This window comes from Callionymus lyra, chromosome 14, assembly GCF_982586985.1.
Source record: "Callionymus lyra chromosome 14, fCalLyr1.hap1.1, whole genome shotgun sequence".
NCBI classification, from domain to species: Eukaryota; Metazoa; Chordata; class Actinopteri; order Syngnathiformes; family Callionymidae; genus Callionymus; species Callionymus lyra.
The window spans coordinates 20,511,167-20,534,020 of NC_141831.1; the positions used below are offsets into that span (position 1 = coordinate 20,511,167).

The 22,854-nt window shown below is 38.2% G+C and overlaps 1 protein-coding gene across 1 annotated transcript; it reads right to left on the minus strand.

Annotated features, from left to right (window-relative positions):
• Positions 1-1,305: 1,305 nt before the first annotated feature.
• Positions 1,306-22,650, minus strand: dpysl3 (dihydropyrimidinase like 3). The gene is made up of 14 exons (XM_087806899.1): positions 22,482-22,650; positions 16,407-16,495; positions 14,719-14,903; positions 13,243-13,407; positions 12,478-12,539; positions 11,872-11,952; positions 11,454-11,522; positions 10,271-10,391; positions 10,049-10,205; positions 9,814-9,955; positions 8,482-8,652; positions 6,027-6,206; positions 3,770-3,923; positions 1,306-2,324 (listed from the first exon to the last, which is right to left on the minus strand). The coding sequence occupies exons 1-14, from the start codon at positions 22,518-22,520 to the stop codon at positions 2,230-2,232; spliced, it is 1,710 nt and encodes a 569-aa protein (XP_087663025.1). The 5' UTR covers positions 22,521-22,650; the 3' UTR covers positions 1,306-2,229.
• Positions 22,651-22,854: the final 204 nt, after the last annotated feature.

A 22,854-nucleotide genomic window follows, 5' to 3' on the forward strand; every position in this document is an offset into this window, starting at 1 on the left:
AAATCTATTACTATTTATTGTGCTTTTTATTTATTCTGATTCTGAAAAAGGATTCTGATTCTGATTCACCCTGACACTCTATATACAGTATATCCATCCTTGCTACATGTTCAGCATTTATCTTAAGGTAAAAATGTAACAAGCAACCATAGATTTATATCTGGCCTTTTTATTCAAGTTTATTTGATTTTCTTTTGTCTTAAGACAATATTTTAAGTATATATTATTTATTGTTAAAAAAAACTTTCTTTCTTTTCATATTTATTATTTCACTTTTGTTAGTCTTTTATAATTTAAATCATTTATCTTTATTTTTATATTAACTTATACATTTGTAGCGATCCTGATCTACTAATACTAATACTAGGACCAGAATTCAACAATTTAGTTTCAGTTAACTTTTACTTATAAAAGACAAATGCAAACAAAAAAAAACACACTCAACCTATACTAAAATTGTCACTCGTAGTCCAAACACAAAATGGTGACCAGTTTGTCCATCATTATTGAAAATGATTAATAAAATATTCGCTTCGCAGAGGCAGTTAAATAAAAAAGGTACCTGATCGTCTGAGGGTTCGGCGCGGCTTCCGTAGAGTGTCTAGAGGTGGCTTCGGGTGTTGTCGGTAAACCTCGTGATATGCGGCTGCAGTTGCTCGATCTGCGCAGCGTCATCGAACTCATTCAACTCCGGTCTGAAGTTGCGCATCAAAACTCACCAGCTTTTCTCGTCCCTTCTGTTGCTCACGAACTCTCCCCTGTCACTCTTGAAAACGCCATTTAAAAGTCCCCGGTTTCCCTTTATTCCCCACCCAGTGTCACTCAATCGCGGGAACACAGCTGTCAATCATTCCATCCCATCAATCAAAAATAAATATTCATAAATTAGTTGAATTGTCCATCATCTGGAAATAATAAATTGAAAACATTTCACAAACAAAATGTACATGTTTAAATGTAAACATTAGTTTGCATCTTATGGATTTCACAATTATTTTTATATTTATTTTGGTTTTATCTAAGGCTTAAAATTCACGATTTCTTGATTTAAAATGGTTTCTTTTAATTTTGAATGATGGAAATGGTTAAGTTAGTAAGTAATGGTTATTTCTAGAGCGCCTTGTTGTCCTTTATTTATTTATTTTAGCACTTTAGCATAACACCTTAATAGAATAAAGTGATAAAAGTTGAAATTTAACACAATAATATCTCAATTTAATTGATATTTAAACTAATCTACAATAGTTATTAACATGAACAAACAAAGACGATAAACTCATACAAACACAAAAATAGAGCCACTGATCTCAGTTACAACTCTTTATTCGGTGCCATGGCACACCAGAATTTGGACCTATTGGTGGGAACCGATACAACAATATAAAAGAACCAACGTAAAAATAATAACAAAGTTCGTCAAAATTATATAAATACAACAAATCTCAACTCCAGACCACCCCGGGGACGTTGAAGTAAAACACTTTGATCCTCGAGACACATGGGAGTTAGTGTGGATTGGAGACAACTGGTACTGACCACTGCGTTGGGAGCATGAAGGCGAACCACTACTATAAGCTAAACGGTCATAATGTTACAGACAAGTGGTTGTTCTTGGGATTTAAGAAAATAATATTCTGAAATCAGGACTTTTAAAAAAAGTGGCGGTTTGAACTGTTAGCGGTGACAAAGAGCAGACAAACTTTTACAACACACTCATCTACACTCTTTAAAGGAGAGAAATGTTGACGTCATCATCACACGGTGGGTCACATCACAGGACGGTCAGAGGATCCTGTCACCATCGTGGTTGTTGGTCCATGCAGCTCCACGTCCTCACGAACCCACTCACGGCAGCGTGAAGCGAGCACACACCGCCACCTAGCGCTAAATCAACGGAACTGCATGACATATCTAATGACGGAGTCTAGTGTTTGTGACAGAAGGGGTTGAAGTAAAGGTGAGGAGAGCGGAGTCCATGTTTCCTGTGAGCTTCTTATCATGGCACCACATCGGCCTGCTGCGACTTCCGGGTAATAATGACATTATTAAACGAGGGAGTCACAGGAAAGCGGGACACGGCTCTTCTCTACCAAGCACGACGACGGACAAGTAAGGCATGAGGATTCAGTGTTTTCTGTTTTTTTGTGTTTTTTTCTACTTATCACGGTCCCACACATCTTTCCCGAATTCCCCCCCCCACCCCTTGACTTTTGTTTGTCCGGCTGCATCTTAACTGAGGGAGGTGATGTTGGAGCGGCCACCAGGGGGCACTACAATACGGCGACCAGCAGGCCTGATGGGGAGATCATCTGGAGTGGCAGGACCTGAAGTGGACAGAAAAGAGCAAACATGAGTTCCTGTCTGTGTTTCCTCCTGGTACTCCATCTGACCATCATCTTGTGTTTTCGGCATTTACCAGAATATTTTTTCCTTATACCTGTCTACATTTAACCTTATTTTTCTAGTGTAACATTGTTCTTTTATAATCTATATTTTTTCTATACTAATTTATTTTATTTGTTTAATGATTCCCTCTGTTGGCTGACTTTTGTATTTTCCACAATTTATCTTTATTTCAAAATGAAGATTAATTTAACGGTTCACTCATTCATGATAATATCACTTTATAAAACTTTTTTTTTTACTTTTTATCCACAGATTTGTCACAAAATGCAAATTTCGTATTGACCACAGAGATGTTTGGATATTTTATTTAGTCTTCTATCAAACACTTTTATCTATGTTTAAAATAAATAAATAAAAATGTTTTAATTTTTGTCGTTGTCTTTGTTTGTTTTCAATTGATGTCACAGTTAATTTTCTAATATTCCGTACTAATTGATTATTTTCTGTTTTTATATATTTGTCGATTAGTCACCTTTATTGCTGAATTATTATTCAAGTTTCTTTTTCATTTTGAATTGCCACGTTTTAATGTCCAATTATTCCGTTCATATTTCTTTATTTCTTTATTTGCTTTTGCTGGTTATTATAACTGATGGGCTGATGAAGCTTCATAAAACAGTGTCATGTTGTTTAGAGATCAGTAGGTGGCGCCATCAGTTTAAAAATCAGGTGATGTTTCATTAGATCAGTTGTTCGAAACATAGGAAAATAATGCAGAGACATTAGTGGACTGGAAAAAATGACACTGCTTCATGAAGCTTCATCAGAACATCACTCATTTGTTACTACATTATGAATGAATCCTTTGTGTGATTATCAGCATATTCCAACTCACGATGATGCGTCTATGTTGCCACTAACATTAAGCCGACACATGTCGTCTTGAAGCTGAATAATGAACATGGTTTGCAGACGTTACTAAAGACACTGACTCCGTCTCGGCGTCAAACTTGTTCGACGGTTCCAAACCCTGGGAAAACAGCAGCGGCAGCAGCCAAACGCTCATTTTCAAGGTTGATTTAGTCAAATTCCTTCCAGCAAAAGTCACCTCTGATGCTAAATCAACAGCGACTGTCAGGCCTGTTTGGAAGGATCTCGTCAAAATAAAACTAGCGTGTCAGCTTCCACGAGATGATGAAATGTTTAGGAAGTTCTTGGGTTTTTATAAACCTTTACTTCATCCACCAGATGTTGGGACTGTGAGTCATGCGCTCGGTGAGAGCACAACACACAGCTGGGCTGAAGGACACACACTATCTGAGAACAAGCTTGCACGCTTGGCGATTATTATGGGATGTTTGGGTATCGTAGGACCGGCGGGCGTTGTGTGAGGTGTGTTTAGAGTCTTGACTGCAGGTGTTACCTGTTAGTGTAAATCCAGACTGGTGCAGGTTCCTGACCGGCTGTTTGGTTGGAGATGTGCGAGCGGAAGCAGAAGGGGTTCCGCCGCGGGACAAGGAGAACTCGGAGACCGGACCGTCGTACATTCCTCTGGGTACCGCCCTCAGAACCGCCAACTGAGAGGAGAGGCGGAGGACAAGGGATTCAGTTTACATCCAATAATCAAGAGCATGTCACCTTTTCTTTATTCACGTTGAGAAAGAAAAACTGGAAAAATGAATAGTACCACCAGAATAATTCCAAATTAAATCTCAATTCATGAATAAAACATCCAGCAAAATAAATAAAAAAATATAATTATTAATATGTGTAATTAAAATGTATTTATTTGTTTGTTTAAAATCTGCTGTCATCCTCAGGATATCATTAAAATGTTAAATAATTTAATGTTGAGAATAGCAACATTAAATTATTTTATTTATTTAAATGTTGCTATTAAATAACTTTTCCATCTGTATTCAATTATGACAATAACCAGTAAGAGAATGACAAACAACTTTTAAACACAAATACAAAAAAACACGAGCAAAAAAAGTAAATAAAATTCTGAATAAAGAAGAAAATTATCTAAAAATACGACTCATAGAAATAAAATAAGGAAATATAAAATAAATATAGTTAAAAGTCATATAAAAAAAACAAATAGTTAAACAAAAAAGTATCAAAAGAGTTTAAAGTGAAGCGAGAACATAAAAAAGTGGATGGTGAAAAAGCATTCAAAACATTTTATAAGTGTGTAATGCATTGAAAAAGCTCCTGGTGTGACTAAACAGTTGTCAACAAGACCTTTGAATTGAATTTAAAATCTGTTGCTGTTTAAAACAAACATCTGCGGATGAAGCAGGAAAACACTGGCTGCTACCAGAGTCAACAAACGCTGTCGTCGTAGCAACGGAAAAGCTGCGCAAACACAGAACACGTGTTGCTCTGCAGAGAAACAGAAATCTGGTCCAAACCATGACTCAGCAGGACTCGGTCGAGGTGGTTAGGGTGGATTCTGGCAGCTTGGGAACCCGACAGTGAAGCATCGGAACATCAAACACTGCTGGAGGTTTCTTAACATGTCATACTTGGACCTCACAACTGGTTTGATCAAGTCCAGCAGCGTTTGTTTGTCTGGAACATCAACACCTCCATCAGAATCCTCTAGAAACCTGGGTGTAGTTGTAGTGTCTATGCTAGCTCTGGTTCTAGTAATAATAACAGTAGAAGTATTTATAGTGCTAGCATTTGTGGTAGTAGTTTTGGTAGTATTCATAGTTGTAGTGGGTAATAGTAGGTGTGGGTGTAGTGGTTGCTAGTAGTATTGGTAGAAGTATTCATAGAGCTAACACTTGCAATAATAGTAGTAGTAGAAATAGTAGTTGTTATAGTAGAAGTACTATTAGTAGTATTAGTAGCAATAATAGTAAATGTGGTAGTAGTATTTATAGCGCCAACATTTTGTGATACATTTTGTGTGTACCAGTACACAGTTCGCTGCATAGAAGCAGCAGCAGTTGTAGTAGTACTAGCAGCACTGCAGATGTACTATTAATTGGTAGTAGACATATTAGTAAACTAGTATCAATAACGTCAAATATGGTTTGCAGAGTAGAGGCAGTAGTAGTAGTTGGAATTAGACATAAGTAAACTAGTATGATAAATATAAAATAAATCTGACAGATGCAGTAGTAGTAGTAGTAGTAGTAGTAGTAGTTGGTAGAAGTAGTAGTTGGTAATAGAAATAAGAGTAAACTAGTATCATAAATCTAAAACATGGCTGACAGTCTAGAGGCAGTAGTAGTAGTAGTAGTAGCAGTAGTATTAGTAGTAGTAGTAGTAGTATTAGTAGTAGTATTAGTAGTAGTATTAGTAGTAGTAGTAGTAGTAGTAGTAGTGGTAGTAGTAGTAGTAGTAGTAGTAGTAGTAGTAGTAGTAGTAGTAGTAGTAGTAGTAGTGGTAGTAGTAGTAGTAGTAGTAGTACTAGTAGTGGTAGTAGTAGTATTAGTAGTGGTAGTAGTAGTAGTAGTAGTAGTAGTAGTAGTAGTAGTAGTAGTAGTAGTTGGGAGTAGTAGTTGGTAGTAGAAATAAGAGTAAACTGGTAACATACATAAAAAACATGGCTGACAGTGTAGCAGTAGTAGTAATAGTAGTAGTAGTAGTAGTAGAAAAAAGAGTAAACTAGTATCATACACCATAAACATGGCTGACAGTAAAGCAGTACTACGAGGTCTCACCTGCTTCCTGGCTTTGATGCGCTTGTAAGCGAAGTCAGGGAAGGGCGTGCAGGGGATGAAACGACCTGCTCCAGACGTGATGTGCAGGTTTCCATCCTCCACAACCATCTTGCCCTGACAGATCACCACCTGAGGAGCTCCACGCAGCTCCATGCCCTCGAAGATGTTGTACTCTGCAGCCTGGAATACAAATGAAAACATGACAGATATGATTGACAGGTCGAAGCACAGGATGATTCCACCTAATTCACATGTTTATTAATTGTTTACTGGCACAAACAAAAGCAGGAAAACCTTTAATAATATAGATCAAAATAATATTATTATTATATATAATTAAAAAACAGAGGCACTATAAAAATAATGTTGTATATATACTGGTTTAAAAGTTGTATTAGTAGTAGTAATAGTAGTTGCTATAGTAGAAGTACTAGTTACTTATAATAAATAAAATAAAGGTGGTAGTAGTATTTAAAGTGCTCATATTTCTGATAGTAGTACTAATTACAACTATAAGTAGTAATAGGAGTTATCGTAGAAGTACTAGTTGTAGTAGTAGCAGCTTTAGTGGAAGTAAGTGTACCAACTATAGTAGAAGTACTATAGTAGCCCTAGCTGTACTAAAAGTACTAGTAGTATTCACAAATGAAAGTACTTGTTATAGTAGCTATTTAAGAAGTACTACTAGCACTAGTACACAGTTCACAGTGTATAAGCAGCTGTAGTAGTAGTAGTGGCAGCAGTAGTACTACAAATAAAACATACTACTACTAGAAGAACAGGAGGATACTTTCACTTCATTCACATTTTTATTAACTAATTTATCGGGACAAACAGCAGGAAAACCTTTAATAATTATATTATATATATATATATATATAAATAATACGTTGTATATATGCTGGTTTAAAAATGTATATACATAATGAATAAATCTACAAATCATAATAAAAACAACAATAATATGTATTGATAAATAAATACAAAGTAAATAACTACGTTGATATGTTTAAGAAGATTTCAGGCATTTAGAAAAAAGATAAAAAACATTTGAAGAAGCTGCAGTTCATCCAGTGGCCACAAGGACAGACTGTGGAGTTTTCTAAAGCATGTTTGTGTCTGTATCATTCCTTCTTCATCCACTTATCTCTAACTTCCTCCCACTCTGCTGTAGTCTCCTCCTCCTCTCAACCTTGTTGTCCTCCACATTCCGTCCTGCACTGGACCGTCGACGAGCCAAACATGATGTCACACGTTTACGGTCCAGTGTGAGAAAAACTCTGCAGTTATGTAACTCGGTGTGATCTGTGGAGTCGTGACACCGACGGTGAACACAGACTCATCCTTCATTCGGTCCCAGAACACGACCTGAGAACTTCATCTTTGTTCACGCTCAACGAGGGGAAAGTACCGGCGAGTTGTTTAAATCATGAAACATCCACCGGGACTTTGTTTCCGCTCTGGGAAACTGGAACTGTTCTGGACGAGGATCAAGTATGTAACAGGCCGAGCTTCACAGATGTTCCGTCCAGAGTCGTTCACTATGACCCGGATTATAGAAACCATCTTATTAAACTCTATAGTTAGATAACGACAACTTTGTGAAGCCAGAACCATAGTTTTGATCAAAACTGAAAAATTAAGAATAAACAAATAATCTTCAGATTCGGAACAAATCAGAGGTTTTGATGATTTATGTAAACATGTTCAAAGCCTCTGATCACATAATCTTAACTTGACTTCCTGTCACATGACTGTTTACTTTTCTTAGAACCATAATGTTATGTATATAATATATATAAATATGATTTTATTTATTTTTGTCTGAAATTATTATTATTATTATCTCAATGTACTTAAAAAGTATATACTTTCAAAATTGAATATTAAATTTAACTTAAATGATTTAAATTCAATATTTATTTGTTATATTATATACTTTTTTCAGTTTCAGTTAAAAGTGTATTAATTTAATGGCATTTTAATATATCAATATTGGAATTTAGCTTTTTTTTAACTTAAAAGAAGCATTTTTTCCCCAATATAAGAATATGTTTGTTTGATTGTACAATGTTCCATTTTTTATAAGTTATTTTTAAATTTTCCTAATATTGGGGACAGTAAATATTAATACATTTAAAAGAAATTCTGACTGTATGGCAGTTTGAAGTAACATTATGTTTTTTTCTTCTTGTATTTACTTTCTGTAGTTGTAGTTAGGATTCATTTCTTTATTTGATTGTAATTTATCATCAATATTTTTGTCACATGACTTAAATTCAATGAAAAAGGTTATCAATAACAATTTAAAAAAATCAAATTAATATAAAGTAAGAGGTATTTTTGGGGGATTATAAAAAACAATAGTTAAAAAAATAAGTTTAGTTACAGCTAAAACTAATTCAAGGTGTCCACAATCAACATGATGTGTAGTAGATTTGTGTAGTAATTGTACCGAGTTGTGCGTCTTCGCCGTGATGGTGCGAACGGCGTCCGTGTCCCAGATGACCAGGTCGGCGTCGGAGCCCACGGCGATCCGGCCCTTCCGGGGGTACAGGTTGAGGATCTTGGCCGCGTTGGTGCTGGTGACGGCAACAAACATGTTCTCGTCCATTTTACCGGAAGTCTGAGAGAAGTGAGAGGAAGATGTCATCGTCTTTTTTCAACACCAAGACGTCAGATATCAGGCAACAGATGCTCTCGTCCCTCAACATTTAATTCTTTAATATCTTTAATGTTTACATTCATTCGTTTTTTTGGCGGATGAAGCTTCATGAAACAGTGTCATGTTATTTGGAGGTCAGTAGGTGGCGCCATCAGTTTAAAAATGATGAGATGTTTCATTAGAACAGTTATTCAAAACAAAGACAAATAGTGCAGAGACCGCCATCTAGTGGACTGTGACAATAATGACACTTCTTCATGAAGCTTCATAAGACATCAGTCATCACTCATTTTTTTTAATTCTCATAATCTATTTTAATATTTTTTGTTAAAACCTCTATTTATTCTATTTTAAACTTTTCTAAAAATATATATAGGTTTTATTTTTGTACTGCATTTTATTATTCTATTTTAATGTATTGTTTTAGTAATAAAATAAATAGATATATTCTTTTCTAATAATGTCAGCAAGTAAACTGGTTTAAAAATATATATATAATTAATATTATTATTAATACATATAATATATTATTGAATTGACGTTTGACTTTTTGTATTTGTAAGTAAGTATGTAATATTTGTAAAGCGCTTTTCTAGACCAGGGTCACAAAGCGCTTAAACAATCAAAACAATACCAAATACAATATATATTTGTATAATGTTTTTACCTTTTATTTTAAATAAAGAAATGTTTATTCTCATTTACCTTTTCTACTTATCTATCATATACATTGGAACTAAATAATAATTTAAGATAATATCATTTCAGAAAGACTTCATAAATCATTAATTCTCCTCACAAATATCCGCTTTCATTTTGTTCTTAAACATCATAATTCAAATATATTATCATCAAATGATTTAAAGGTTATGAAATGATTTTAATGAGTTCATCCCAGCTACACAGGGTGAAAGGCAGGACAGATCTATGCACACTTTGGCACTAAATGCATCAAACATAAAACTTTCTGAGCTCCGCTCCCAGAGGAGACTTCAGTGACGGCTGTGATCAGAAACAGGGACTAGAAAGTCGACAGTTTGAGGACGGCGGGAGTTATTTTCAGAACCAGATGTGTAAACAACAAAAAAGAGTAAAAATAGTTTCTTAATTATAGAAACTCACCACGGCTTTGTCCCAGATGAGCGTCATCCTCTCCTCCACGCCGTTGACCCCCTCCGGGATCTGGGTGAAGTCGTCTTTGCCGATGGCCTTCTGGGCCACGCTGAAGGTGCAGTGGGCGCTGCCGGTCACGCTGAGGTCGCCGCTGAGAGACGGGTAACAGAAAAACAAAAAGTGTTAAGGGACTTGTGATGACAAATTAGCGCCACGCGTGGTCAGAGGAGGTACTACAACGAACCTGGACAGCAGGGTGTTCAGGTAGTCGGGCGTGGTGGGGTCGGGGCTGAGGGGCGGAGACGTGACAAAAGACGCCGCCTTGGCCCAGTTCTTGCTCCAGTAGTGCGTCCCGTCCGTGCCCAGGCTGGCGGTGATGGGCTCGCCGAACACAACGTTGCCTGAGAAGGAAGTCAGTCAAGAGGTCAGAGGGCGACACACAGGGTCGGGGGTCGTCACGTCCTACCTTTCTTCCTGGCCTGAGAGATGATGTCGGCGGCGCTCTTGCTCATGACCCGGGTCACGTAAAGGGGACAGTTGGTCTGGCTGGCGATGGTGACGGCCCGGAACACGGCCTCGGCCTCCAGCTGCAACACAACAACAACGAGTGTGTTTTTGTTTGTTTTTCTCTTGGACGTGAGTCAGAGGTGAAGAGAGAACATTTTTAATCGATAGAACTTTAACTGCAGGAAATGAAAAAGTAGGATCAAAGGCAGATGAACTCTGGCTTTCATTTACTTTCTAGTTTAGAGAGAAGATCATCTTCAGACAGATGTCGCCCCTAAATCTTGTCTTGTTCCCTCCATTGTGTTTCACTGCACTGTGCATGTGTGTATGGGCGTGTTCATGAGTGTGTGCATGTTGGTATACGTGTGTGTTCATGTATTTTGTGCGAGTGCATTTGGGTGTGCATATGTTTGTACGTACATGGATGTGTTGATGTGTGTGCATATATATGTGTGTGTGTGTGTGTGTGAGCATTGATGTGTGTGTGCATGCACATGTGTGTACATGGGTTTTAATGTGTGTGTGCGTGCATGTGTGTAGCTTGGTGTGTTGCTTTGTGTGTGTTTATGTGTGTGCATCTGTGTGTGTGTGTATTCAAATGTGTGTGTGTGTGTTTGTATGTGTGTGTGCATGCATATGTGTAGCTGTGTGTGTTGCTTTGTGTGTGTGCATCTGTTTGTGCGTGTATTCACATGTGTGTACATGTGATTGTATTTGTGTGCGTGTGTGCAAAAGTGTAGCTGTGTGTGTTGCTTTATTTGTGATGAAGTGTGTGCATCTGTGTGTGTGTATCCACATGTGTGTACATGTGATTGTATGTGTTTGTGTGTGCATTTGTGTAGCTGTGTGTGTTGCTTTGTATGTGATTAAGTGTGTGAATATGTGTGTAGGTGTATTCACATGTGTGTACGTGTGTTTGTATGTTTATGTGCGTGCATATGTGTAGCTGTGTGTTGCTTTGTGTGTGTCTTTGTGTGTATTCAGATGTGTGTACATGTGTTTGTATGTGTGTGTGCATTTCTGTAGCTGTGTGTGTTGATGTGTGTGTGTGTATATTCACATGTGTCTAGGTGTGTTTGTATGTGTGTGTGCATGCATATGTGCAGGTGTGTGTGTTACTTTGTTTGTGTGTATGTGTGTACCTCCTCAGGTCGGCTCAGCACGTGTCCCTCTGGTCCACTGATACCCATCTGCAGCATCCGGTTCTGCTCCTGTTCAACACAACATGAAGTGTTTAGTACTTTTGCTGTGAACAACCAAATGTTTACTTTAACGGAATAACTTTTGTCTAAATAAAAAATATATATATATTATTCTTATTATTATTATTATTTTTTTTTAAAGGATTCATCTTCAAATAATGTGTGGATCCTGATGGTAATTTCAAAACATGACCATAATTGAACCACTTATTCCTTTCCATTATCAACGTTTTATGAAGAAACAACCCACTCACTCTAGAACCAGCTGATGACACCAAAGGAAGAACTTAAGATGCACTTAGAAACAGCAGACCTCTGCCATATCCACTTAAAAATAAAAAGTTTTTTCTGAAGTTACCTCTGCGATGATCTCGCCGTTCTCAGCGTGAACCTGAGCGATGCCTCCTCGCTCGGCCAGGAAGGTGAAGACCTCGTAGAGCTGCAGGAGGAAAGATCAAATCCCATGTTTTAACTACTTCATGTTTGAGTGGAACAGCTGTTGTGCCGCAGACCCATGTGCTTTATGGGCTGTTAGTGACCAACAAGATCAGCTCCAGACGCAGCAGAAACATGCAGTTCTGCCACACACACATTTTCACTCAAACTTTATTGACCTTTTCAACTGACAAGTGATTCAGAGCCAGTTTGTAGCAACAACATCCACATGTTTAAGTTTGAGCTGAACTCTCCATTAAGTCTGTTAATAGGTTTGCATGTCTGTTAGTCTTTCGTGTTCTACAATAAATTTTCATTCACGTCCCTAATTCAATGAAATGAAGAGTAATGATCTGTAATGTGATTGTCCATGAGATTCAATTCAAGTTTTTTTTTTTGGTCAAAATCTCCCTAAATAGAACAAAATGAAATTTAGAATCACTTGTTTCTCATTAGTGTTGAATCTCAAACTGGTTTTCTAACATTAACTAGTCAAACATCCGACGAGTCACCGAGAACATAAAACTACCTCGCTGTTGCTCATCTGGTAGAAGTCCTTGTACGCCATGTAGACTTGGAAGGAGTTTACGCCTGAGAATGTAAAAAAATAAAATTAATACAATTAAATCAGTGACAATTACTTTACATGATATTCACAACAAAACTATTATACTTTCAGTCTTGTTTTTTTCTTTTTTCAAATAAACAAGGAACTATCATTCCAAAACTTTTTTGTATAAAATGAGACATTTAAGCGTACATATTTTTTAACATACATTATTTTATTTAAATCGTGTTTAATTTAAGTATATGAAACAGAAACTACTTTGTGTAACAGTATTAGCCAAGACATTTTCGTGAACCAGTCATTTTTTAAAATTTTGATTAAATAAAAAGTTGAAAATGCACCAATTTGCACCAATAATTAGTTCCTTGTTAACCATTTTATCTTGTTAAACAAACATTTGCTGCTCATTATAATGATTTTTAATTCAAATTAGAGAAATATAGATGCCTTTCTACACACTGCTCTATTAAGTAATTGGTCGCGACAATCCTATACTTCAATTATATGTAGCTACTGTATGTCAAAATTGACTGGCAGCTATCATTGGTTGGCTGGGCGGCAAAGCATTGGGCAGCTGTTCAGTCACCGTTACTGAGAGGATTGTTGAGAGTGATGGTACCTTATATATGTTGAGTTTGCAATGACTGAGCTACATCGTGAGGTAACATTTAGTAACTATATTGTTAAAAATAGTGTGAATACAACTGTCTTTATAAGAGGTCTCACCTTTCTCCTTGATGAGACTGTCCACTTCCTGTTTCACGCCGTCGCCCCAGTGCGTGATGTCCACGTGGAGGGAGTAGTCGCAGCAGATCTTCTCGTCGGCCCACTGCTTCCACTGGTTGAAGGCCTCCACCAGGCTGGAGCCCACCTCTGGCACCACATGATCCACTGCAAGGAGAAGACGGTGTGAACATGATAACAGGAAGAGAAAACCTTCTCCAGGTTTGACGCACTCAAGCACAGCGGCGACTATTGAGGGACACAGTTTCAACGCCGTAACACAAACCCCGACTGCTCTGAAGGCGACACAGTCGTGGGTCTGTCAGCGCCGGACGACGAACAGAAGCCGGGGAAGTTAATGTTGTTAAAGGACTGTTGTGTCTATCAGCTGCTGGTCAGTCACAGACTCACACTGCTTTTTGACCAGGAGAAGAACCAGTTAACAGCCGCCCTTTGTTTTTAACCCAAATCTGCACAGAAGCTTTTGTCTGATCATCTCTGGAGCGATGCCAGGATGAAGAGCTTTTTTTGTCTTGTCTCAGCCATAAACATGCTCATAGTAAAAGTTATGACGGTTTTATTGTATGTTTATGGACAGACATGAACATTCACTTCATTCTTTTAGGATAAATAGTCGAGTTTAAATCTAAAAACAAAGATTCTCTATTATTGACTTAACTTAACAAAGGATTGAAGAAAGAACTTTTTTTACAGTTCATTACCAATTCCACTATAGATGTAATTAAAAATATACATTCTTCATGTTTTCATGCCTCTTGACATGCAGTAGAATAAAATATATCCTGCAGCCATTTTGTGATTTCCATTAAATATTTTTTAAATAAATGTTTATGAATAAAATAATAGATAATTAAAAACAATACGCTTATCTTAGAAGTATTGTGTCATCGTACAGTTACTCAATTTTGTAACTCAAATTCCTATCCATCCATCCGTATTTGAACATTATATTTATATACAGGTGAAAAATTACGTGATTAAGTGATTATTTATATATTATTTATATTTATTATTTATATTATTTATCATTTAAATTAAATTTCTTAATATAATTTATCGATTTATAAATGTTATATAGATTTGATTCCCCCAAAACAATGACATAGGGATTTGGTTTCATTATGGGACACAAAAAATGTAAAAGAAAATATCAGGAAACCCAAATTCTTAAATATTTACAATCAAAATTTGAAATAATATCTGATAAAACCTGGAGAAGTGGGTTTCATTTATTAAATAAAATAATAATAATTGGCTTAATCTTACCTCAATCCCTAACTCAACCCTTAACCCCAAACACAATTATTCAGCCTCTTATGTTGTAAATAAGTAACATTTAGTAAAACAAACTTAAAGTTTGTTGGAAGTCAAGCCTTTTTACTTGTTCCGTTTCATTCAGAAAGCCGTGCGGTGAAAATAAATGTTGACATTAAACCGGGGGCCCATTTATCACCGTACCAATCATGGTGGTTCCCCCGGCCAGAGCGGCTTTGGATCCCTGAGCAAAGTCGTCCACGGTGGTGGTCCCGCGGTACGGCATCTGCAGGTGAGTGTGGATGTCGATGCCGCCGGGGATCACCATTTTGCCGTTGGCCTCGACGGTCTTCACCCCGCCGGGCACGATCAAGTTGTCGCCGATCTGCCTGTGAAAGAAAGGAGAAAACATTTGTAAAAACAACTCTGTCTTGAAGATAAGATCAGTGCAAGGCTGTTTATGAGCAGGTTGTCATGGTAACCAAACAACAATTTATAAACACAAAACAGCGAAAGATTAAAGCTCTTTTACAGCAAATTAATTCAATTTAGATACTTTATACGTCTATAATCGAATCATTTTGTCTTTCCATGTGATGAAATAATCAAATAATTACATTTGTTATGACGATTGAAGCGGTAAACAGAGGAAGAAATTAATCTGCTTGGATGAAAAAGTGTGATTTAGTCGCTGGACAAACTGCAGATTTCTGGTCGATGGTTATGCAACAGCCGGCGGCTGCTCTGAAAGTTGAAGCAGTGCAACAGGACACAAGGCTGGGATTGAAAAAAAAAAGGAGGAACAGGCGGGAGGGATCGCTGGAGGACAGGAAATACACAAGAGGGTATTTCCTGAAACCTGGCTGGGTTGTTATCTGTGATTCACAATTAGAGATCACCCAGTTTGGGATTACGTATTTTAACATCAATGAATTGACATTGTAAATTCAACCATGACCGTCAGATTTATATTCAAATTATAATCTGGACTGGATGATTTAATCACAAATACAAATCTGGAATTTTGTTGTGTTTTCCTGAAGTTATAAGAAAAGATTACATGTTTTTTTTTTATTATCCCCAATCTAAAGAGGGGTGGGAAGAGTAATGATACATTAATCTGTAATCTAGTGTGATAATCAGATTATAAATGATGTACTATTTGTTTTTGTAAATGTTGATAATGACCTTGTGTTGATGTGTTGTGTTGTTACACACAAATAATCTGTTCTGGCTCAGCGGTTTCTCAATCTCCACAGGGCACCAACTCAAAAAGTGACTCCTAATCTGGATTACACATTGAAGCTAAACTTTGATAAAACATTAATGCAGCAAATTAATCTGAGAGGAAGATATTCAAAGTTCAACAGATGTCCTTGTCTTTACAACTACGATCAGGATTTTATTAATAAAGGTTAAAGAATACTTTAATTTACCGACAAACGTAATATGGATTAGATTAAAAGGTAGCTGTATATTTCAATTCAAAGTGATAATGAAAGAAGACGATACATTACTCAATATATTCGTGCCTCATCTGGTGTGATCACCAGATTACAGATTATGAATCCTTTGTTATTTTTTTTGGTTTTATTTTCACTTTATATAATCACATAGTGGCATGTTTCGCTCTGCTTTCTCAGATTATGTTCAATCCCCAAATAATATACCGTCAGTGATTTTCATCATCTAGATTAGACAAAGGTGCTTGACGTTTAAAATAAGGGAAAAAACATATTCATCTTTATCAAAGCCACAATGGCATGTGTAGATTTAATCAATAATCTACTGTAATAAACCAGATTACCTGAGATGTATTTTTGAACGGTAACCATCGATATCTGCCTTTTGGCTCAGCTTTCTTTTCAATAAATTAAGAGCATGTGACTCACTTGATGACACCATCTTCCATGTAGATGTCGGCGTGGAACGACTGGTCATCGTTGACGATTCGCCCGCCCTTGATCAGAAGCCTTTCGCTCTGGGTGGAGAGAGAGAGAGAGAGAGAGAGAGAGAGAGAGAGAGAGAGAGATTATAGTCACTATAGTGTTTTTTAAAATAGAGATTTGTATTTGAGCATCATCCTAAATTTACTGGTGATTACTTGGATTCATCTCAAGATGGAAAATAAAGTAGCACTTTTAGAGGATGTTGATGGTTTAACTATCGATGACCCACATAATCCCTTAAAATGTGACCCGGGTCGCAGCTAAAGCTGCTCTCACTGATGAGGGATTAAAGCCAAACGTTTGTTACACAACAAGCAGATGTTTCTGTGTCAGACCAGAGCAATCGATCATCGAGAGAGAGAGAGTGGTGATTCGATAACAGTGGACGCTCCCTGGCAATTGCAGAAGTCCTGCGGTGACGTCATGTGGTGCGATCGGGGCGTTGCCATGAGGACACATTGTCAGGTCTGCCTGTGCTGCAGACTCACAAGCTGTTGCCATGGCAATACACCAACTGCAGGGAGGAGGAGGAGGAGGAGGAGGAGGACAGTGTAGTGAACTGTTCCTAAATATAATCAGGGAGAATTAAGGAGAGTGAGTCTGCCAAACATACAGTCCCAGGACCAGATCTAGACTCTTTGTTTTATAGTTTGAAATGTCTCTTAACGCTTGTGTTATCCCAGGGTCAAGGTGACCCGAAGGCCGGAACAACCTCCCTGGCTTCCAGAAATACATAGAGGTCGTCCACCTTGAACCAGAGAAATCACAATGGATACCACAAAGACAGTTTTTTAAGGCCTTCGGGTCACCTTGACCCTGAGACAAAACAAGAGTTAAACAAACATATATGGAAATGGTAGGTTATTTTAAGAAGAACAAATGTTTTATCGGAGAAACAATGTCTAAATTTAGTTGGAGGCACTTATTGTCACACCCACCTTACATATGGTTCTAACAAAACATTGGACTCCCATGATGCCTTTCTACACACTGCTCCAAATCCAAAGTCTATGTTGCGATGTCAATAGTGATAAACAGCTGTGATTGGTTGGCTGAAGCAGTGTCATTATTTTCAGAGTCCACTAGATGGCGCTCTCTGCACTATTTACCTTTGTTTTGAACAACTGTTCTAATGAAACATCACATCATATTAAAACTGATGGCGCCACCTACTGACCTCTAAACAACACAACACTGTTTCATGAAGCTTCATCAGACCATCACTAGTTAGAACGTAACCTCAGCAATAAACCAGGGACAACTGTATATTATTTATGATTGTTTTTGCTGATAATATATTGATTTACATGGACACTGAGTAGTAAAAAGTATGGCAGCTACATTGACAGATATGAAGGAAGGTGAAGAAGAGAGTGCAGGCGGTGTAGACACGCTCAACGAAGATATTAGGACAGAAAGTCATTTCTTTGTAAATGTGTCTGAGAACTGATGAACTCTACAATGAGGGTCAAACATTGAACCGAAGCAGAGTTTGGACGCCGCTGAATCTCTGGAAGGAAGCTTGCGAGCAGCTCTGGTGTTTATGATCAATGTTGCTGCTGCGTTCCAGATGCTGATGGCTGCCTGCTGCTGCGAGGGTGTGGTGGTCTGCAGCCCACTGTCTGGTGTTACACAAGCTGATCCTCAGATTTGTCCGAGTGATTTAGACGAGGGTTGGTGCCAGGAGTGGACGTCACCGAGGCGTGTGTGCAGAACAGACCAAAATTAGAACCTGCTGTGCCATTACCCCAGATTAACCCCATCATGCATCCACTGACTTTCATTCTGCTGCTCCTCCCTTTCCATATAAGTCACTACATCATCAGCAAACATCATCGTCCACGGAGACGCCGCACTTACATCATATGTCAGTTTGTCCTGAACGAAATAATGGGACACGTTCTATATGTAGAAGCTATCGTCGACCCATTTTCATGAGAGGCATCATCAGCCTTGAGCTTTAATGATCTCTTGGTAAAATTCCTTAGGGACTAGTTAAACTAGTTGATCTAGTGCTGGATTAAATGAGTCAATTTACCTGAAATAATCTGTGTCACGCTGCCAGACGTCTCTTGTGCTGCACTGGTACTTCTCTAATAAATCTTTTGAGCAAACATCTAGTGATGGTCTGATGAAGCTTCGTGAAGCAGTGTTAGTATTTTCAGAGTCCACTAGATGGCGTCTCTCTCACTATTTTCCTTTGTTTTTAACTGTTCTAATGAAACATCACATCGTTTTTAAACTGATGGCGTCACCTACTGACCTCTAAAAAACATGACACTGTTTCATGAAGCGTCATCAGACCATCAGTACAAACATCAACCACAATCCTGCCAAAGTCAATAAGCCTCATTTGTTTTTAGTGAATATTTAAGAAGTGCTGAGTCAGCTCTAAGAAAAAAGTAAACCAGACCTGTATTCCACTTTTTTATTAAGCAACTAATTCCAAAGTTAGCAGGTTAAAAGTATATTTGTTTAAAAAGTATATATAAAAAATAAATGAATTCAATACAAGGAAATGTGTAATGGTAAAAATTATTCAAAAATAATAAAAATAAATAACATTAACTAATGGGTTCAACATTAGGGTATATGCATCATGAGAAAAAACCTCAACAGAAAAAAGTGTTGGTTTGCTACATGATGTGAAACTATTGGTTTTCTATGTATTGACTCACTCCCATAATTATCAGAGAGAAAATAGTGTTCTCCCTTTTATTGTGTACTTATTTGTCCGTGTATTGACATCTTGTGTATTGAGGATTCATCTAGTGATCTCAGGTTTCATGAAAGAAAACAGAAAGTGGATAATAAGTGTCACCAGGTAAATATTAGCTTATTGGAAGATCACATCAGTGACGTTGATCTGATGTGAACTTTCTTTTGGGGTCATCGAGCATGTCCCAGTTCGCTTCATTAGAAATAAACGCTTAATGCTAATCGTATCAATCGCTACCCCCGTCAGGAATCCTACAGGATTGTTTTTTTCAATCCTACAGTGAGTCCCTGAGACTCAGCAGGAAGTTAATCAGACTAAGAAAAGGTGAAACCGATTACTGGACAGGAAGTGAGTTTGACTCAGGAAAAGCATGGAAACGTTAGTGACACAGGTATAGTGATTACAAAACAAATGAGTCTCTCTTATTTGACCATGTTTAACCATCACATTATGGCGACAAACAACCTACAATTGGAAGATTGTTAGTAGCATAAAACAATGACATTCCTGTTGTGTTATTAGTTTTATCCTGCCCTTTAAAATATATACTTTATTGAATATTGTTTTGATTGTTTAAGCGCTTTGTGACCCTGGTCTGGAAAAGCGCTATACAAATAAAAATGACTTACTTACTTACTTACATGGCAAATAATAAATATCTCAAGTCAGGACATAAATAAGCCGCTAGCGCTAGTGAGTTCCGCGTGAAAGTAAGAGTTTAACCGTTATTTAAAATAAAACATTTAAATTTAAATATAATTTTCATGTCTTTAAACATCTGATTTAATGTTAATAACTAAAGTTTAACTTCATGCCTCTAAATAGCATTAAGAAACTGGTTAGCAGCGGGAGCTAGCAAAAGAGTAGTTAGCGTCGAGCTAAGACCAGAGGAGCAGCAGACGACTGGATCAGTGTTTCTGTGGATGATTCTTCAGTCCACACGGCTCCGTCCTGCTGCTCCGTCTGCTGTCAGAATTTAAGGCGTGGCCCTCGCTCGCTCCTCAGGCTGCTACATGTCACCAGTAATCCATCTGAAATCAAACCCAGCGCTCTGGACCGTCTGGATACCACTGACCACCCAGATGTTGCCACGGTCGCCATGGCGACCAGCCTGGCAGGAAACAACACTCGCAACCTTCGCCGGCGGAGCCGGAGCACTTTTGACGACTCATCCGAAACAAGATGGAGTCGATAAGTGGCATTGTTGTTTTTTTCATCCTTTTTTTTTTTTTTTTGGTAAATATTTTCGCCTGCTAAGCAACAAGGCCGCCCCTCCCCTCCACATCCCCCCTCCCCCCCCCGGCCGGTAGCTGCAGACTTTTCCACCGTTGGTCCACTTTTTAAATAATGAGCCCGGGTTCGCCAGGAAATGGAAAGATGTCATCACCGTGGCAACATCCTGCCGTCTACTCAACATTCAAATGGTGTTTTTATTCTTTTCTTTTCCCGCCTGAATCCAACGTGACTCATCACTGTTGGAAGAAAACTCCTTCATCTGTCAAAATAAAAGCCTCCGAATAAATATGCGAGTCTGATGAAACTATAAGACGAATTCAAGGAAATGAAAAACCACCAAATCAAGACAACCATAAAATGCAACCTAAACTATTTATTATGGGGAAATACTCAATCTAAAGTCTTGTATTTCAAAAGGAAAAATTGAGATACGGAGGTTGATCTTTTTTTGGGGGGGGAGGAGCTTCGTAACTGATCAAGGAAATGAACAATCAAAACCTTTTTGTTGATTGACAAACACTATAATAATGTCTTTTCTAAAGTATAAGAAAGTGTATGTAAGATGCAATTGTTAGGTCATGTAACCATGTTTCTAAGGGAGTAAACAATCCTTCCATTTTTTGCGATATATTTCAAGATGTCAAAAAACCTCATAAATGTGCGATTTTTCAGCACCAATTAATGTTTTTTAGGTTTTTAAAACCTTGCTTTTATTCCACTTTCCATCACGATTTATATAAAATTGTACCTCGAACCTCATGTGCAAGTTCGTATGCAAGCTTCGTGAAGCAGTGTCATGTTTTTTAGAGGTCAGTAGGTGGCACCATCAGTTTGAAAATGATGTGATGTTTCACTAGAACAGTTGTTCAAAAACAAAGGTAAAAAGTGCAGAGGCTGCCATCTAGTTGATAATGACACTGCTTCATGAAGCTTCATCAGACCCTCAATACTGATCAGGTATCACGATACACTGACTTCAATTTTATAATCTTTTGGCTCTAATCTACTCATTCAAGGCTTAACTTAGAATGCCATCTAGTGGCCTTTCAAATTGAAGACATTGTATCATGATACCTCATGAGATGTTTCATGATGCATCATCAACCCATCACTAGCAAATAGCAACTTTATTTTCTCAAAGAAGAATCTAAACAACTGGCTGATGCTGATGTCGAGGAAGCATTTGGGCGTGAGTCCAATCCAGACACATGAAAGCACGTGTACTACTGCATTTTCACAAGAAAAGATGCGTTTTCCTGTCGACAGGGCTTTGGAAAGGTGCAGCCTTTAAGGCCTGCGACCGAACGAGGCGGAACAAGGATGTTTCAGGTCAGTGCAGGGGTGAGGAGGTCTCTCAGAGCTACACAATCTACCCCAAAAAGCACCTTGTACTGCACCAACATCCATTCCCGTCTCATGTGTCATGAGCCTCCCCGGCTACAGGAGCACCTAGCAAGAGCGCTCATGTGGGGTACCGGCCAAGGATCGGAGACAAAGACAGCCTCCAGGACCGAGCGCTGCACAATGAGAACCCACACAAAGACTGGGAAAAAAGGGGGGGAGGACCAGGGGGCGACTGCTTGTGAGTCTGCACTTGTAACACACACCAGACCCGGAGTGTGGAAGGATTCCTGTGTCCGTACAGATATTAAGCTTTATCACATCACAAATGGGCGTGTACCCCCCCCCCCCCCACACACACACACACACCCTCCATCTCACCCTTCGACCCCCCCTCCTCCTACTCTGCAGCAGCTTTCAATCCCAACAGGAAAAATCAATATATTTATTTTCCAACAACAAAAAAAAGGTTAAAACATTTCCTGCTTTTTAATTTAGGGATCAAATAAAAAAAACCTAGTTTTTTGGATTCATCTATTTAAATGGTTTAAATCCTAGTAATGTATGTATATGTGATTTATTATGTAGGTCAGTTATTCAAAATCCTCCCTGCACGATTGTGATCCAGAGAAAAAACGCCGGTGCTGAGAATCCACCCATGTTTCTGGTTCACAGCAGCAAAGTTCCCGCAGCAGCGAGGCGGAGATAAACCTTCTACTCACTGTGATCTTCGGGATGTTCTTTTTGCCTTGATAGGACATTTTAGGTTCGATTCCCCGTTCGTTTGTTTTTTTGAAAGAAAAAGGAACGATGGCTGGTATTCCCTCTGTACGGATGCTGCGCAGGGCCTCGGCTGGATGGGAGCTTCAGGGAATGACTGGTCCTCTGTCAGTGCGGCGAACAGAACCAGGGAGGGAGCGTCAAAACCCACCCAGCCCCTCCCTCAGTGTCTGGCACTACCGTGGCGTGTCCAAGAGAGGGCGCCAAACACAAACAACGAGGCCAGTAACACGAAACAGTAGCGATAACATTCATTATTATTATTATATTTATTCTTAGATGCATATTTTGACTATTATTAGATAAATATTATGG